The sequence below is a fragment of the Rhinolophus ferrumequinum genome, chromosome 6 (genome assembly GCF_004115265.2).
Source record: "Rhinolophus ferrumequinum isolate MPI-CBG mRhiFer1 chromosome 6, mRhiFer1_v1.p, whole genome shotgun sequence".
Lineage (NCBI taxonomy): Eukaryota > Metazoa > Chordata > Mammalia > Chiroptera > Rhinolophidae > Rhinolophus > Rhinolophus ferrumequinum.
Window position 1 is genome coordinate 37,083,173 of NC_046289.1, and position 19,420 is coordinate 37,102,592.

General features: G+C 39.1%; 1 protein-coding gene across 1 annotated transcript in view; it reads right to left on the reverse strand.

Annotated features, from left to right (window-relative positions):
• Positions 1 to 7,230: 7,230 nt before the first annotated feature.
• Positions 7,231 to 19,420, reverse strand: part of TMEM260 (transmembrane protein 260) — a 57,724-nt gene continuing 45,534 nt past the window's right edge. Inside the window, exons 13-16 of the mRNA XM_033108667.1 lie at positions 16,584 to 16,760; positions 14,558 to 14,611; positions 12,740 to 12,830; positions 7,231 to 8,241 (exon numbers count right to left, since the gene is read on the reverse strand). Of these exons, the coding sequence (XP_032964558.1) occupies positions 7,987 to 8,241; positions 12,740 to 12,830; positions 14,558 to 14,611; positions 16,584 to 16,760 (577 nt within the window). The 3' untranslated portion in view covers positions 7,231 to 7,986. The remainder of the gene's footprint in view (positions 8,242 to 12,739; positions 12,831 to 14,557; positions 14,612 to 16,583; positions 16,761 to 19,420) is intronic.

The window sequence follows — 19,420 nt, forward strand, 5'->3', positions numbered from 1 at the left end:
TACACACTTTCTCCAAGTCATCCAGCTAGTAAGTGGCAGAGCTGGGCGGGGGCGGGGGGGGGCTCTAGCTCTAACCACTATATTACACAGTGCTTCTAGTGTGATCTAGAAAAGGAAGGCCTGTGCTTTCTGGAGTAGCCTGTAACCCGGGAATATAAATGGGAGAGTTGGGAAGGCCTCGGTTTCTGCTCTTGGCTCTTTTAGGGACAAAATGAATCCACCAGGCACACAGCCTTGTGCATGCTTCTCCATGCAGGCAATAAGTACAGCTGTCCCTCCCTCACTGGCAGGCCATAGTGAGTTCCTGCAGGGGGCTGCACACTGTTACAGACGCTTTCAGGGTGAGATGAAGGTGTTTGTTAAGGTCTTTATTTACTCTACCAGCACTATAATAAAGAAAGAACATAGAATCTCTATCTCATCAAAATTTCAAGCTGTCACATGTTTCATATGACAGGTTAAAGCACAATTACTATGGGATCTCATGGAATTGCTTGAAAACAAAGTTCTAGTTTTGTTTGATTCTTGTATAGGTTCACACATGTACTTTGTACAAATTAGCTCATAGTATTCAACAGGTTTAAGCTCTGTAGATCAACTACTTAATTGTTCACAAGGGGACATGTAAAAGGAGAAGAGTATTGTCACATTAATGCTAACCCTGTGAAATAGGTCATCTTTATCCAATGCACAGAGGGCACGCAGCATGGTTTGTGTGGTCACATCAGAAGGAGTCTTTGTCTCATGAGCGACACTAAATTTATTTGCCTCCCAAAGATGAAGGGCCAAATTACTTTCAACTGTAATTTAGGTGATTTCAAATCATTGAAGCCATTTAATGGATATTGAATGAGATTAGTTGTTTTAACGATAATTGTTGTTATATATTTTTACAAATCATACATATGACTCAAGAGCCAAATTTGGAAGAAATCATTATCACCTAAATGCTGAATTGATAAGGTTCTTAATTAGGAAACCAGATATTTAGGTCTTCAGAGGCCTCCGCTCTTCTGGACACTATTACAGTTTTTTTTTTAATAGAGTGGCTGAACCAAAAAACTTTTAATAGAGTGACAGAATCATCATGAACATTGGCTCTAGATGGTCTTGGTTTCTGGGAGGAAAAGTCGAATTCCCAACTCAGTGAACATTCCAGTGGAGTTGGGACATATTTCCTTCTGCAAAACAGAAATGTGTTTTGAACCCTGGGAAAGGAATACATAAATGAGTGCAACATTTTTCAAATGGAGCTTTCAGTAGCTGATTCAGCTGGAATGTAATTTATCCTGTTAAGTCCCTAGATTGCAAAGTGACTTTTTCTTATCACCTTCTAATTTGGATATATATTCCTAAGTCCAAAATGTGTAGGACAATTCTGTCAAAAGCTAGAGATAGAACTGGCCCTAAAACGAAGGGAAAATAAGAATTATACTCCAGAAGTTTGGAGGAGGGATAGAAAGTTCAGTACATGGCTTTTAAGTAATTTCCTATGACATGGTTCCTGATTTCACACACCATTTACCTCTAGAAAAATTTATCATATATATATATATATAAAATAAATATATTTATTTATTTAAAATATATATATATATAAATATATATATATTAATATATATAATATATATATTTATATATATATATATATATATTAGATTTTATTGGGGAAGGGGAACAGTGTGTACTTCCAGGACTGTTTTCCAAGTCAAGTTGTTGTCCTTTCAATCTTAGTTGTGGAGGGCACAGCTCAGCTCCAGGTCCAGTTGCCGTTGCTAGTTGCAGGGGGTGCAGCCCACCATCCCTTGCAGGAGTCCAACAGAGGTCACGCTCCAACCAACTGAGCCATCTGGGAACTCAACAGCAGCTCAGCTCTAGGTGCCATGTTCAATCTTAGTTGCAGGGGGCACAGCCCACCATCCCTTGAGGGACTTGAGGAGTTGAACCGGCAACCTTGTGGTTGAGAGCCCACTGGCCCAGGTGGGAATCGAACTGGCAGCCTTCGGAGTTAGGAGCACGGAGCTCTAACCGCCTGAGCCACCGGGCCGGCCCTATCATACTTTTAATATGGCCGCATTATTTGAGGACTTTAATGTGACATAAAGTTGACAGTAGAACATAGCTAGTTTCATTTAACTGTGATGGAAGAAGGGACAGGATACCAGATTGACCTAAGAATCTTGTGTTCTAGTACCAGCTCTGCCACTGCCTAGCAGTGTGACATTAATCGAGTACCTTACTTAGTGTAGGCCAGTTTTTTCATTCATTCAACTAGGTTACTCATACTACTTATACTAGATGATCCCTTACTAACCTTTTTGGCATTAACAGTCAATAAAGTTAGTAAGTTCTCCTAGGCCAGTGGCTTTCAAATTTATTTTTTACTGTCACCCATGGTAAGAAGTACGTTTTATATTCTGACCTAGTTCAATATATTTATAGACTTATATGTAAATGTTTTCATATACATATACATAATGTGGTATGTTACACATACAACCACACACATACATATATATGAGTTTCATGAAATAATACTTATCCTTATTACCTCAGATTCATTATATTTTTTATTTCATTAAGAGAAAGCTATTCACTTTTTACTAAATTGACTTCAGGACCCAGTTTGACCATCACCATAACAAGGCACAATCCTGCATTTTGAGGACCTGCCCTCATGTGACTGCACAGGTTAATAGTTAAAATTCTGATCATTGAAAAAAATATATAAAAACTGGGTAGATACCAGTCAACATATTGAAGGAATATGCTATAAGTTTAGTGAAAAATTAGGATACACTAAATAAAAACACCCATTGAGTGCAAGTAATCTCCATTGGTGAACTTACCTGTTTTAAGTTCTGCATAATTGAACTTTGTTTTTTCATTCTTCCTATAACTTTTTTTACCCAAGTTTCCTCTCACCTGTTAGACTGGCTTTTAACTCTTCAATCAAAGCAACCCTCATGTTTTAATAAATAGATCATCTTCTGTTTACAAATAACTCCTTTTAAAGTTTCTGTAGATTTTGCTCGAGTACTTTAACAGAGCCCCTAGGGAGGATACTGTAAGACGATTCCAGGCTTGCATCTTTTACCATGTCCTCAAATCCTCAATGGGCCCTCTGTTGCACTTTTTGAGTTCCAGTCTTGGCATGCCAGGGTGTTACGGGGATTTCTTGTGTCTTAGGTGATACTCAAGGGTGTTTCATTTAGGTTCCCTCGCACCATAATCTAAGAATGAGAAAACTGGGTCTGATTTCACAAGCAATGTCCCCTTTTTTACTTTACACTTGTGCATATAAGTGACCACCACAGGTATTAGGATATTTCAATGGTTCAACCATCTAGGCAATATTTCATTTAGATGAGAGAAATCTCAAAATATCTTCTTTAAAAGGTTACATTACAAAATAACCCCCTTTCAGGTAACACTTCTAAATAGAAGATAATTATGGTTTGTTTGTATACTTTAAAAAATGGGACATAATCTCCATTTATTAATTTATAATATATAATGAACTTAACAATAGAAAGATTGTATTCCATCTATCATACTTCCCCCTCAATACAACTTACACAGATTTATTAAATATTCTAAACAATTAAAATTATGAAAGGGTTAAAGCTTAGATTTGGCGTATTTCTATTTATCTTTTATTGGAACTACATTTAACATTATCTTTGTCTAAATGGCAACTATGTACAAAAAGGCTTGGGACCTCTTGGGTGCTCTGAGAAGTTGGATCACTGCGATGGGAACATGGCCTAGTTATCTGCCTTTGTGTTTTTGATCTGTATCTTCAAACTTTCTCAACCTCACCAACTCAACTTTTCCAAAATCACCACAATATTTATATTACTGAAAATTAAGCTTCACCAGTAACACTTTGGATTTGTGGGTAAGATCCGTAGAACTCCATTTAAAGGTCAATAGTTGTGGGCGTCATGTTTACCGTTTTGAAACATCTACCCATCTCTCCCACCCTCACCTTTTTTTTTTTAGTATGACATGAGTTAATCTTTCCAGTATGTATAATTTCCACCAGATATATGTTATATCGTTGAAAAGCAATATGATTTTTTTTCCCAGAAAAATCCCTTTCTCAAGATATATTCCTATTACTGTAATTTCCTATATCCAGGTAGGCACATTGTGCTATTCCTGAGGCTTTTAAAATACCATCCATCCTGATCCAAATCAAACAGACCTTTAGAGGGTACTGACAATGACATCTTCATCCAATATGATCGTTGCTAAAGCTTTAACTCCCTGTTTACTCAGTAATGCTGTGCCAAGATCTTGGCCTTTAGATGTTCCCAGAATCCCTGGGAACATTACTTATTTGTTTGTGAGTATAAGCCTTAGAATGATTTTGCATCCACAACAAAATATGAGGATGGACAAAGCAGTGTGAATCTCTTATTGTGTTGGAATTATTTTCTTTATCTACCATAGGACTTGGAACCAGTTAGAAGAATAGAATTTTAAGTAGTACTCTACCATGATACATTTATAAAATACACTGGAATTAAAACAGAGTAAAAGCATCTGCTGTAACAGGATCTGTTTCTTCAACATTTGGCGTTAATTTTTTTCCTTAATATTAAAAGTACTAACATTTTTAAATTCTGAGGGATATTGGTGGGAACTATGATTACGGGTTCATATTACTTAACTTTTAAAATATAAATTTAAAAAAACAACTCTTCATATCTTCACCTGATTACTTAAAGAAATCAGCAGGGTATCATAAGATAACCCTAACACTCAAAATGGGCTTTATTTAAATATTACAAAGGCTAAACATCACGGTTCTATCACCAAAAAATACTAAGAATATGTACAGAAATAATATTTCATAATTTCTATTTGAAGATTTCAAAATAGTACACTTGTAATTGATTCCCTCTGATTTTGGCTGCATTTTGAGTAATGGAACAAAAGCACTAAAAAAAAAAAAAAACAAAAAAAAAAACTCCTTTAAAAAAACAAAGATGAGGAAAGTCAACATCAAGAGTCAAGCATACCTCCCAGCAGTGGGCACAGGGCTAGGGAGGGGATTTGTTAGAGAACATGGAGACACACAATCCGTTCTCCGCTTGCCCTCCATGAGCGCCAGCCTGGGTGCCGGGCAGCAGGGCACTGCAGCATGTGGACAGGCAGATAGTTTTGCTGGCTCCCACTTGCTTCTCAGGCCAAAGTCCAGGCAGAAGTTGGCCTTGTGGGGTTCCTGTCGTCCTGCCAACCCACTCAGGGACACTGCTAAGAGAATGCCGGCCAAATCCAGCATGAGAAGTCACCTCCTTCACATTCTCTCCCATGTCAGGGGGTTAGACTAAAGGAAACCCCTTCTGTCAGATTTTATGGCGTTTGTGCACTAGCCAAGGAAAAGTATGAGGAAGAAAAAGAAAGCAACTTGTTTAACCTCACACAATAGAAAGAATTCTTCAAAGTAGTGGATCTGGGAATGAAGTCTAACATCCCAGAATCTCAGCTCAGTTTGCTATTTTTCCATCTACTGATGGTTTTTGGAAATTTAAATAATTATGATCCATCGACTCTGGACCATCATATGATTGCATTCTCAAAGAGAGTGGTCCAAAGCCATTGTTGAACAAATACAGAATAATCTGTGCACCATCTGACAATAGTCAACCCACAAAGCACAGTCAGACATACACAGATAGCTCCACAGTACAGACATAAATGTTAAAAGCAGATATTCTGTAAAAGAACTCTTCCTTGGCCATTCTTCAGGCTATATGTAGGACATACTCCTTTTATCGTTTCCCCAACATCGCATGGATATGTAGATGCTCAGATGAAGACTTACATCCACATATAGGTGTGGAGAAACTGACACACTCATCTCACACCCACATGCAACCTCTTCTGAACCAATAGAGACAATACATTTTCTAGGGAACGTGTATTTGAATTTTATTGTACTGGTTTTTTTCCCCCCTAGAAAAGTAGAAATCATAATCTTAACCTAATTTCTTTCAAATAGAGAAACTTAGACAATTTATCAATGCTTCCCTAAATTTTTACACCACACTGAACTCCAACAGGTTTTTGTTTTAAGGTAAACCAGGTTTTTGGTTCTTCCCTGTGGAGAAGTTACTTTCAAGTCAGTGAAAGTTCTTGGCCCATGATTAAAAGTCTTTGCCAATTAGTACTCAACAACTTCAATTCATTTTTTTCTGGTTCAAGATGAGTAGGAGCCTAATAAGGCTGTGATAAAAGGGCAAAAGGCACTGAGAGCCAAAAGCGGATTAATGAGCTCCTCCATTTATTTGTCTTCCTAACAGCTGAACTGTTACAACTATTGACACTCTTCAAAAGGTTCCGCTCTGAACCCTGTCCAGGCACTGCAGGCTCCAATGGACATCTTCAAATCCAGAGAATGGAGGGGCAAGAGCTTCCCCTGTGTGATGCCAAAACCAACAAAGCCCCATGGATCAGGTAATGAAACTTCAGCTTTTCCCCCTTTGAGATTTATTTACTGGCAGCTGACAAGGGGCAAATTCAGCTCGAATTGTGCAGTCAAGGCCCTGTCAAGCTTTTAGAGGCACCCTTGTCTTGAAGCACCTTCATGACTGGCATTTCACTCAAAAGCCCTCGGCACTGGTCCTTAACAGCTTATGACATCACAAAGGACACTCCAGACAGATGCCTACATGGCATCCTGCAGCATTTTAAAAGAGAATTAGTGGTTTTAATTATGGTCGTAGTATGAAAGGGAACCATGCAAGCTCCACAGGAGACCTTTGATCAGACCCTTTTGCTAGTACAATGCCACGGAACTGTGACTATTCCTGGTAAGGGGCCTTTTCTTGCTGAATGACTCACCAGTGATCTTTGAATGCAGACAAGCTTCTAGCCCTCCCTCTTCATTAGTGAGCATTTCTATACAGGGGCCTATATAGTGCTTGGAGTCTAGGAGCTATACAATTGGGGGGAAAAGAATCCCTACAGATTCGGGCCTCTGCTTAGGAAGTGCTGAAGGACTCTGAGTGACTTTATTCATTAAAACAGGTTGCTATTAATTAACTGTCATAATAAAATAAAGAACTATTATTTGCATTTCTTACTATGTTCTCTTTAGTAATATGTATAAAAGATGCTTGTAACAGAAATTAATTTATTGAACCACTTTCCCATTTCCCCCATCCAATCCCCACCTTTTTTTTTTTTTTTTTTTTTTTTTTTGCATTTTGGCAGCAGGAGCCTACTTATTATTGGGCACAGATTTGTGAGTCCAAATAGAAGTAAAACATAAATATAAAATTAATTGAAGAAATGCAAAATCCTTTTTACTTGCCAATCAGTTTATGCAACTGAAAAAAAAGCAGACAACGAATTAGCTTTGTTTTTCAGTGCTTTCTGAGAATTATCTAAGACAGTAAAATCCCAACTTTGTTCAAACTATCATCCAGTTGGTATTTAGCTTGCAGCATGAGATTGTGTAACAACCACAGCTACGCAAAGGGAAAAAAAAGGAATTCTAACTTGTAACATAACAAGATTCATTCTTTAAAAAAAAATTCACTTTTGGAAAACAGAAAATGTCTTTGGTCTAGTATTAATGTTTTAAGAATTTCACCTTCAAGATTGATCCCAATAAGCAGGACCCTTAAAAGATTGATGATCAACATTTTAAGTATATGAAAAGAGTCCATTCTCTTTTAGAATCCAATCAAGCAACGTCATTAGATGAAAGACTGTGGAAGTAGGAAGAATTTTGGAAAGATTCTTACTGAACTGCTCATTTGGTAACATGGGATAAACAGAATTTGCATAAATAGCACACCTCCGTCACTAATACCCCCCCAATGAAACAGTACTGCTGTGCCAGTACTGCTGCCTGGGAGGTGACCTAGTCTTCAATTTTTGATACAGTTTCTTTTCTTGGAGGAAAACTTTTGGACCTCAGAATTTCAGAAGCAGAATAAGGAGCACGTTTTTTCCCATTTTGCTGTCTCAGACATTTTTCCTATTTCTCAGACTTTGCAGTTCATTTCTTAGGTGTTTCAGAGCAACGGAAATATCAGCCAGTTGTGGATCATTCCGTGCTTTCTGGGTGTAGAGACGGAAATGTCGGATGGTTTCAGACAACAAGACTTCGGGGTCCGCGCCTCTCGGCCGGAGGCGCAGCATCCGCTCGCAGGCGATGGCGTAGTTCTTGTGCCAGTTCACTGGGTGCTCCTTCCGCGAAGAGACAAGCTCCTTATAAAGCTGGAAGACAGCAAACATGCTGGTGTTTCATTGTTATCCCTTGATTCGCACGCTCCCCTTCCCCCAAAAAACAGAAAACACAGAGAAATTAATAACACAGGGGGAAAAAAAATCCAAGCAGCCTACAGTAAAAATCTAATCGTTGCTAGGCCATGCAGAAAATGCAAGGATGTTACTGTAATTATTACAGTAGCAGGAGGCAAATGTGCTTCATCAAAAAGTGCTTCTGGGGTTTTTCAGATGTTGCAGAGGGAACCTATGACACACTGTGTCAGGACAAAATGCTCTTCCTCCAGAAAGATGTTCTGGAAAGGGATTTACTTCTAATTCATGGAAAGCCATTTACTCAATAGGCAGAAAGGTTGAAACTCTAAATTTAGCTGTTGGAGAAAAAAAATTGCTTTCTTTAGAAAACTGCATGGAAAAAAACTTGAAGCAATTTAAATTTTGTCCCTCATTTTCACATAAATGTTCCTCTACATTAAAAACAACAGTAATAAGAGCAATGATCAAATGACTCAAACATATCCCACATCGAACAGACTGGACATAATAGAATTTAACAGCCTTAAAGCGAGATACTGAAAAGCTTCATACTAGGATCCTATAATTACAATTTGGATCGTGCAAACTCTGCCCACAGGAATTAGGAACTTCGTTTTTCAGCATCAGAGGTAGTATTAATAAGACAGAATTTTTGATAGATAGTTTTCTGGTGGAAAAACATCAAGGTTTAACGAAAAAGTAGATACAAATCTGCAAAACGGAAGATTACACTTGTTTATCTGGGAATTTCACAGCTTTCTGGGAGATTGTCAAATTGGAGTTAGATCCACAGGAACTTGGGTTTACCAGCAGACTCCATGACAGCACACAATAAGCAACGATGCTTGTTCTGGGGACAAGTGCTGTTGAAATTAGAACCGTATTCGTCACATCATTCATGTGAAAGGGACCCGGTGTATTATCTGTTTCCCCAATTCCTACTCCAGAGCAGATAAAGGCATGCCTACGCTATTTTTTTTTTTTTAAGATTTTATTGGGGAATATTGGGGAACAGTGTGTTTCTCCAAGTTGTTGTCTTTCAATCTAGTTGTGGAGGGAACAGGTCCAAGTCCAGTCGCCATTTTTCATCTTAGTTGCAGGGGGCGCAGCCCACCATCCCCTGTGGGAATTATTGTTAAGAGCTCGCGCTCTAACCAACTGAGCCATCCGGCCGCCCCTCCAGAAGCTCAGTGGCAGCTCATTATCTTCAATCTAGTTGTGGAGGGCACAGCTCACTGGCCCATGTGGGAATCGAACCGGTAACCCTGTTGTTCAGAGCTCGCGCTCTAACCAACTGAGCCATCCGGCCACCCATACCTAACCTATTTTTTAAAAAATTCCACAATCCGTGTTTGATATGTCATTTTGATATTTAATAATCTTCAGTCTTCAAGCTGCCTTTTAAAGCAATTTCCCCCTATGTTTCCTTTACTCCACAAAATAGGGAAGAGTCACCTCACACTTTCATATATATATCAAAGCTATGAATTAGCCTCCCACCTTTTCATTCTCTTGGTAAAATAGTCAGTGTTTCTCTACCTTTCCTCATATCTTCCCTCTATCTGTTGCTTCTCTCCCCTAGCCTCCCTCGTATGAGGGACGTGTGGAAAGTGCCTGGCACAGAGCAGGTGCTCAGGAAATCTTCACGTTCTTCACTCCCCCAAGTTTTCAAAATCCTACTGAGGTTTTGGAGTTCAAAACAGAGGTCAGTACCTCAGTGAGCATTTCCCCAGTGGCTCAAGAGAATGAGAGGCTCACTCGCGACCTCCCTGCTCTAGTCTCCAGACATCAGAACAACCATACTACCCTTTTCTAGAACACTTGGTTACTGAAACATCATCATCTTTTTCTGGATGGCCCATTAAGCCCTGTGTGCTGCATCCTAAGAAGCCCGTCATTTCTCATCATGTGGAATTCTACTTCCTCCTCTGTGTGTGTAAACGGTGACATTAGTCTTGGCGGACTGTATCCTATTTGCTGGGGCCATCTTCAACTTCTCAAATGTATTCCTAAAGATAACAGGGATACTCCCTGCTCCCCCACTGCACCTGAACTTAATGTTCTGTATAAATTATGGAACAGGATAATGTAAATAATGACAAAAACATCTTTTGCATCTAACAATATTCTTGAACAACCAGTACTGGGGGTAGGGTGGGGTGGGGTGCATTTGTGTTGAGCCATCTAGTATTTGGTCTCATTTGTCTTGGAAACAATGTCACACGGCTGGAGATACATGTGAAGGCGACAACTATGGACTGGGCTCTAGACTTGTGCTCACTGAGAAGAGTAAAGCTTACAGGCCCAAAGGGACAATATATCTGTGAATTAACTTCAATAGTGGCCTAACAACTGACCATGGAATAGACCGCTGATGAGAATATGAAATATTAGTAAGTCTCAGATTTCCCCCAATTCAGTACTACTTGTTTTTCACAGAATCACACGGAATTAGAGATGAACAGGATATGATATGACCAGGATATGAGAGAGAACGTATAAAGTTTAAAGCCCACCTTTTCTTTTTTTTCCCCCAAATAAAAAAATCAAGGCCTGGAAAGGTTAACCGACTCAGTGACAATTAATGGGGAAATGGGTTGTGAGCATGGACCTCCCGACTGCCAGACAGAATGCCAACATGTTGCCTCCTGTAATCCATCACTTGCTGTACTTCAGTGGGTACCTCAAGAGTCGTGCCTTTGTCCCTGTCGTGCCCTCCTTATGGAATGTCCTCCCTTCCCCACTGTCTCACTACCCTGCCCCACCATCTGTCTGGCTAGTTCCTTCTGATTTTTCAAGATGAAACTCCAGTGACATCTCCTCTGGAAGTCTTCTTTCCCTTCCTTACCACGCTTCCCTTCAGGATGGTGTACTCACGTACGGCTCTCTGTCCTTACAGTACCTCTGCAAACCTCTCGTGTCACTTACAAGACTGAACTTAGGACTTTATCTTTTCTCTCTAGTCTGCTACCTCCTTGATAGCAGGGACAGTGGTTGATCGTCTCCACCACAATATTTGGAACAGACTGGGTGCTCAATAAATTGCCTGTGAGTGAATGAATAAATGGATAAACAATGACCACAAAATTTTGGAGTAAAATTAGTCATCCTGATTGGACACCATACTATTTTGACTTAGCACCAAATAAATGCCCTGGCTGAGCAGACGCATAGCAGCCTAGAGATGGCAGGAATACCTCCATTGCTCATACGTATAGCTCCCCGGCTCTGTTTTTACTAGCCTGTGCCAGAATGTCTGTTTCTTATATAGCAGGCTCTAGGACTATCTCCGAAGGTGTCTAAAGAGCCCAGTACTACAAATCACAGAAAAGCAGGGACTTGTTAAAAATGGTGTTACAGCAAGTATTTGCTCTGTACAGCAGCTCCTCAAATAATGTCGTTTCATTCAACATTATTTCGTAACGTTGATGAGATTTTGTAGAAACTTAACTCTTGTTGATATCAACTAGCCTATGGTAAAACTGCATCATCTCGTTTAAAGGTGCAGAACCTATCAACGACATTAAGTAAGGACATACTGTACTCCCATTTCCCATCAGAGGGAACCGATTGTGCCAGACCCTCAGTGTGGCTGGGTTGTCTGTCTTCTAACTGTGGCCCCAGGAAGCCAAACAAACCAAAGTCTCTCTCCAAGACCCTTTATCTTTCTCATGACCTCTCAACCAGCCATGGCCCTGTCGTTTCAAGTCATGCCTTTTGCAATAGGGGGCGACTTGTCAGTACTTTTTAAAAAAATAAAGTCATTAAATTTGTTTCCTATTGCTGTTGTAACAAATCACCCCAAATGTACTAGCTTAAAAAATATAAATTTATTATGTTACACTTCTGGAGGTCAAAAGTGATAAAATCAAGGTTTTTGTAAAATCAGCAGGGCTATATTCCTTCTGGAGGCTCTGGAATCTGTTTATTTGCCCTTTCCAGCATCCAGAGGCTGCCTGGACTCCCTCACTGGGGTCCCTTCCTCCATCGCCCAGGCCAGTGGCACAGCATCTTCAAACCTTCCTCTCTGACCTCTAAGCATTGTCACATTTCCTTCTCCAACTCTGACCCTTCTGCCTCCTCCTTGTGAGGACTCTTGTGATTACACTGGGCGCACTTGGATATGATCCAGGACAATCTCCCCACCTCAAAATCCTTCATCACCTTTGCCAAGTCCCTTCTGCCATGTGAGACCATATATTCACAGGCTCTGGACATTAGGACATGGACATTATTGGGGTGCGAGGTATTACTTTGCCGACCATAGCCATACAATTTAGATATTATTTGTGAAACGCATGAGTATTTTTCCATTTTCTCCCACTGCTTTATAATGCCAAATAAAGCTGGAAGCAAAAAAGTCAAAACTCTACTGTGATACACCCTCCCTGTATCCCAAACAATCACCACCACCCTCCCACCAAATACATTTATATATAAAAGTGTAACGTACGTCATATGCATGAGTGTAGAGTTGAGCTTTCACATTTGAAGGCATTTTCACAGTTTCTGCCAGGTTAAAAATGAAGAATGGTGTTTTCATCCTGTGGCGGGGAGAGACTTCATTAAAATCACCTCATCAATTCCACATTCGAAGCTAAATCTGCTGGACTTTTCCATCGATAAGGAACAAGCAAAATCCTTTATTGTGTTCTTTTTACTTCTCTCCTATTCATAGACATTTACTCTGAACCAATAATAACCACCCCCCAATGCCAAGACACTGAATTCATACCGATTGCCAATTCTTTTAGAAAAAAGTTTACGTTCATCATCACTATCATACATCACTTTTCCTCCAGATGTACATTATTGTTATGCAAGAGCAGCCGGGCAGGGGGAGACCTGCTGAGTTTGTCGGCACATCCCTGCACGTGCCCACCACAATGGCTCGTGCGTGTGTGACCAGCTCTTCAAAGGTGGCTGCACTCTGGCCACATGAACTCATCCAAATTGTAGTCAGCACCCCAATTAAATCAATACCCACCCGAATAATCTGCTTTCTTCTTTTATGTGATTGCTCCCCCAGCTTTCCAGCAATCACAGTGAAGAATTGTGCCAACGTATGGTATATCTTTGATCAGTTCTTCCAAGCAAGTATTTGTCCCCCCAACTAGGCTGATAACTTGAAATATGCTGTTTTCTGACTTTTTCAAAAACACTACTGCATAAATTATAGTATGTCTATTTAAACTGTATTTCTTGACAATTTTTTTAAAACTTCTTTAAACTCACAAGTAAACCCTTTACACCCCATAAGTCAATTCCCGGTGCAAAGCACAGTCTCTGGCCCAGAGTGGTCATCCTTCCTTTGCTGCAGAAAGTACCTCCTATGTACTTGGTACCCCCGTCTGTATCATTTAGAACTCTTCCATTAATATTTAAGCCAAAGCCAAAGTCTGTTAGCATTAGATATTTCAATTATTTAAAAATAATGACAGGAACCAAGAGAGTCAATAGCATCGCTGTGAGGTGTTCCATACAGAACAACAGGAACGTAAAACATCTAGCATATGAATATTCAAATCTCTTTTAACATGTGTGATTGCTCCATTAGTCTATGAGCAACGCAAGGGTAGGAACTGTGTTGTATTCACACATGTAGTTTCCATGTCTGGCACAATGCCTGGCATCTAGGAAGTGCTTCAATAAGTGCTTGGATAATTAACGAGCATATTACATGTGGAGATACCGTGTTTCCCCGAAAATAAGACCTAGCCAGACAATCAGCTCTAATGCTTGTTTTGGAGCAAAAATTAATATAAGACCCGGTCTTATTTTACTATAATATAAGACCCGGTATAATATAATATAATATAATACCGGGTCTTATATTAATTTTTGCTCCAAAAGACACATTAGAGCTGATGGTCTGGCTAGGTCTTATTTTCGGGGAAACACGGTAATAAGTATCAACTTCTTAATCACACACACTTTGGTTTAGTTGAGGCAGGAGAGCATAGGAATTATGAGTGTTCCAGAGTCAGACTCCATCACTAGTAGCTATGTGGCCTTGGACAAAGAACCTCTCTGCCTCCAGTTTGTTCTTTTGTGAAATGGAGATAATAGTAATTTCTTCATAGGCTCTTGTGAGGATGAAATGAGATTATTCGTGTGTAATTATTAGCACAATGCCTCAAACAAAATAATTGCTTGTAAATGTTATTTTTATTATCACCAACCATCCCTACTCCCCCAATGAAAAGTGCTACAGGCTACTTCTCTTCCATATTAAAAACAGACTGCAAACACAAAAGTGCAGATTAGTCACCTTGCTTGCCACATCTCCTCATTGGCCACAGATTCCCAAGAAGATGGCTCAAACCTGTAGGTACAAGACAACAGTAACATTTTTCTGCCAGTTACATTTATGGCTATGGATGGGTAATCCTTATGTTATAATCTTACAAGGCAAATAACATAGGCTGGATCTTGAAGTACTGATAAGGACCGAAATAATAAACTTATTCTCTAAGAAAAGTTCTATCATTAGGAATTTGAGGTGTTGGTCAATGTGTTCTTTATCTGCATAATGAACCCCAGTGCCTCATGGGAACAAAGGATTGCTGGACATAGGCTGGAGGCGTTTGGGGAACCAGCTGTTCCTAAGAACTATTAGACTGGCAAAGGGGCAGGGCTGAGCCTCGATCACCCTGGACACAGTTAAGAGCCAAACGAGCTGTAAAGCAAGAGGGACAGGCCTGGAGACAGGGGACACATGGCTCTGCTAAATCATTGCTGGAGCTAGATGCTGCTCAAAGAACACTGGCTAAACTATTTGCTGACTTTTTTCTTTTAATTAAAATTTCTCTCGTGTATCTATTTTGACGGAACAAAGAGAATGAGTGATATCGTTGTGTGCTTACACTGTCAGCAGCTGTTTACAGAATAGGTTATTTTCTAACTTTTCCTGACAAGGGTCAGAGTGCTCTGATGTAGACCTACTTATCCATCTCTGGTGCACAGCAATGCGATCTGTTCAGATTGGTTCAGAAAAAACATTGTAACATTTTTCATGAGATCTTGCTTGTTGTTTTTAAGTTATATGCAAAATGATCTAATCTTTAAAGAACTCACATTTTTAATCATCGGCAATGGAGGCACATTTCTTTAGATGGTGACTCATTTTCCACATGGGAGAGAGTCAACTCCATATAGAAATGCTTCAAGGAAGACTGATCATGCCCAAAACAACATAACCAGGCTGATGGCAAACCATTGTAAAGAAAAAGTTACTTAAGTCCCAATGTTCCCTATAGAGAACTTATCTGCCATTCGTTTATTTTATATTATTTTATTTATCTATTTAATTTTTTATTAGTTTCAAGTGTGCAAAACAATGTAATACCCTCACAAAGTGATAACCTCCCCAAGTCTACTACCCCTCTGACATCGTACATAGCTGTTACAGTACCATTGACTATATTCCCTATGCTGTACTTTACATCCCGTGAATAAATAAATAAATACACACACATATATATAGGTATATTTAATGATAGTTGACATTCAGTATTATTCTACTTGAGCTTCTGGTGTACAGTGCAGTGGTCAGGCATCTCCAGTCTATGAAGTGATCCCCCTGATAAGTCCAGTACCCATCTGACACCCTACATAGTCTTTACAACATTATTAATTACGTGCCCCATGCTGTATTTCATATCCCCGTAACTATATTGTGACTACCAATTTGTACTTTCTAATCCCCTCACTTCTTCCCACATCCCCACATCCCTCCCATCTAGCAGCCATCAGTTTTTTCTCTATAACCTCTGAATCTATTTGTTTTGATTGCTCGTTTATTCTGTTCTTTAGATTTCACATATGAGTGAGATAATATGGTATTTGTCTTTCTCAGTCTGATTTATTTCACCGAGCGTAATATTCTCTAGGTGCCTCCATTCTTGAAGAAAGAAAAATATGACAAGTATATGCAGGTAGAAACTATCATGGGCAACAGAATGTCTTTTAAAGGTCTACCACAGTTCATGAATCTCTTTCACTTTTAGGGCATGAGATATGGACTTGTGGACTGCACAGCATTATAAGAGTTGGAAGTGAAAGGTGCCCTGCATCTAACTAGTTCGGTGTCCACTCAACCACAAGCCTTCCATTGCCCCATTGTTCTTCAAATACATGTTCTTTCTCCAGTATGATACTCTGGGGGCAGCAAATGACAGTATTAATAATTAATAAAAAAAAGGACCAAAGAATTAAGAGGCATCTCAAAATTCAGTAAGTTTTTCAGGCATACAAAATTGCTATACTCCGATGAAAAATAGAACTGCTGTTCATACCGTCCATATTCTTCAGTCCAGTTATAGATGTTTCTTGTAAGTTTAATCCATTCCTCAGGGTTGAATACAATCTCTGAAGGAACTAATTTGTCACAAGAACCCCATGGCCAAAGTGAATAGTTCTTTTTCCAGGTTGGGTCACCTTCATGAATTCCTATGCAAACAAATGTTTGTTTTCTATTGAAAACAGAAAAATATATCATATATTTTTAACTTAAAGTTCTAAATGTTAAATAAATATAACTTATGAAGGGTTAAACCTTAGTTACCAATAAACCATTTGTGAACATTTTGGTTTATTTAAATCTTTCCCAACTAGACTGGTTGAAATTTATTTTAGTGTGAAAAAGCTGTTTTGAGAGGCTATGGAGAAGTAAATAGACATAAATGATAAAACCTACCTGTTCATGACATTATAAGACATCACTTGGGGACAAGCATTACTGTAATGAACGTCTGTGGTCCTGTGTCATGTATAAACACACGTATTATTTGATACCTTCTTTTATTTTAAGTGGAAATAAAAGTCTTCCTTTGTGTCCCTACTTAGAAGTATCTTTCCTTCCTCAAATGCCCATTACATTTTATTTATTTTTATCTCTTTTATTATTCTTGTGTTATACTTACTGTTTGCATTGATAAATCTCTCTGAGTAGACCAGAAGCGCCGTGAGGACAGGCTCTCTATCTCTGAATTTACTCTGAATCCCACATAGCATGATGCATAGCTAACACATAGTATTCACTGAATAAAAGTAGTTAGAACTGAATAACTAATAGGAGCTTCAAATCATACAAAAATTAGTAATAGAAATTGTTTCAATAAACTTGGATCAAAAAACATTGTAATAGAATAGTTCTATTCTAATTAGTGATACATGCCTTAATGCTATTACTAAGTAGAAAAAAAAAGCATATTGGAAGAAATTACTTGAATGTAAAAAACTTCATGAACTTTGAAACAAGATACTTCTGGCTTAGATTTTAGATTTTTTCCCCACCATTTATGACCTCTATGATTTGGGGGAAATTACTATAAACTACCTGTGTCTATTCTCCTTATCTGTGAAATGGGTATAACTCTTTCAGGGCTGTTTAAGATTAAATGAGATATCTGATATAAAGTACAGTCTTAAAACATAGTAGAATTCTGGTTCTGGGGACGATGGCCCTGTTTCTCCCACTATACACATCTATAAATCCCGGACAGAATACACGAAACAGCTTATCACTCTGAAAAGTAAATGGTAGAAAGAAGAGTTGGGGAAGAGACCAGAATACTATGTTCCTCCAAATCTGTGGTGGGTTTACCATTTTTCCCCTTCCAGTATTGCCTGGCCTGGACTCAAGAAGTACACAGCAAGTGAGGATAAAAGAGCTCCAAGAACTTTTTTTTTTCTAGCCCAAGAAGCAGCAAAGGGAACTTGTAAGGATTGGAGAGAGCAGAGAAAATACCCCGGATGTTTTTCCTTCTCTCTTTTCCAGGCACCAGGCACTACTGTACCAGCAGCACAGAGAGCAGTATAGTGATGACAATGGCAGCTAGGCATTTTTCCAGAACTCTGAGGAAGGGGACACTTCTCTTTAGAGTTTTCACAAGGAGCATGCAATATTTCCATCATGAGGAAATGCCTCCTCCACACTTATAGGTTAAATCCCTTCACAGTCTGGGCCCCACCATCCCTCCTCTCAGCTTCTCACCTAGCCCTCGAAGCCCTGGGCTCCATGCAGACTGGGCCACCCCCACTTGCCCAGAGCTCAGCAGGCCCCTTCCGTGACTTTGCACATGTACTTCCCTTGAACTGGCCTTCTCCCACCCACTTGACAAATGCCTCCTTAGCCCTCAAGTCCCCAACATTTTGTCCATACTAACATTATCACACTGACCAGGTGATACTATAACTTATCTGTTTCATAGTTAAGACATCACCCGAAACCCTCAGACTGTAACAGGAGGGGTCGGGTCCATGCAGCTGTGGATAGTAGAGTCTGGCCATTGTGGACACCAAATATTTATTAAATGTGTGTTGAATGAATGCCCCCAGGCAGAATTAATTGCTTCCTCATCCATGCTCCCAGAACGCTTGGCTTCCACTGTCAGTTAAATCATCCATTCAGTAGACTCATACTGAACATTTACTGAGTCTCACACTTGACAAAGCTTTGCGAGTATAGAGCTGATCCCATCATATCACGGCCAGCTGTATTCGTGTATATGTATATATACAACTAGACTGGGTCTACTTAAGTTTGGAACTAAGTCTCATTATATTGCCAGGGCCTAATATAAGCTGGAACATGGAAGATTCAATAAATGTTTGTGAGATTAAATTAAATACAATTCACAAAGATATGACTATTTGGGGATGTTAATGATTCTTAATATTCTTAATCTTTTATTCCAAAACAATTACATGTTATTCTTCAGCAAACTTATACCCATTACCTTTGTATTTCTTCATGAGCCACAGTAAGCTTCTGGCTCTGAACACCAAAAGTATCATATTATTATGTTCTTAGTAAGGGATAATTTAACTTTGCAATTTACAAAGAATTTCGGAAGTCCCCTTTATTAAGAGAATAGAAATTATAAAATTAGTTTGTCTTCTTCACACTCTGGACGATCCCAAGCACTTCACAGACAGGAGAAATATTCAAAACACTATACTCCTGAAGGAGTTATTCACAGTTAAGGTCAGGAATAAATAATCTTATGTTCTCAGGTATAGAATTCACAATTCTCATATGTTATCTCAGTCAGTATAACTGTAGGTGCTTTTCTTATTTGTAAAAATGTCTTATCCTTTATAAAAAATCCTTAAGCTATTTTTATATAGT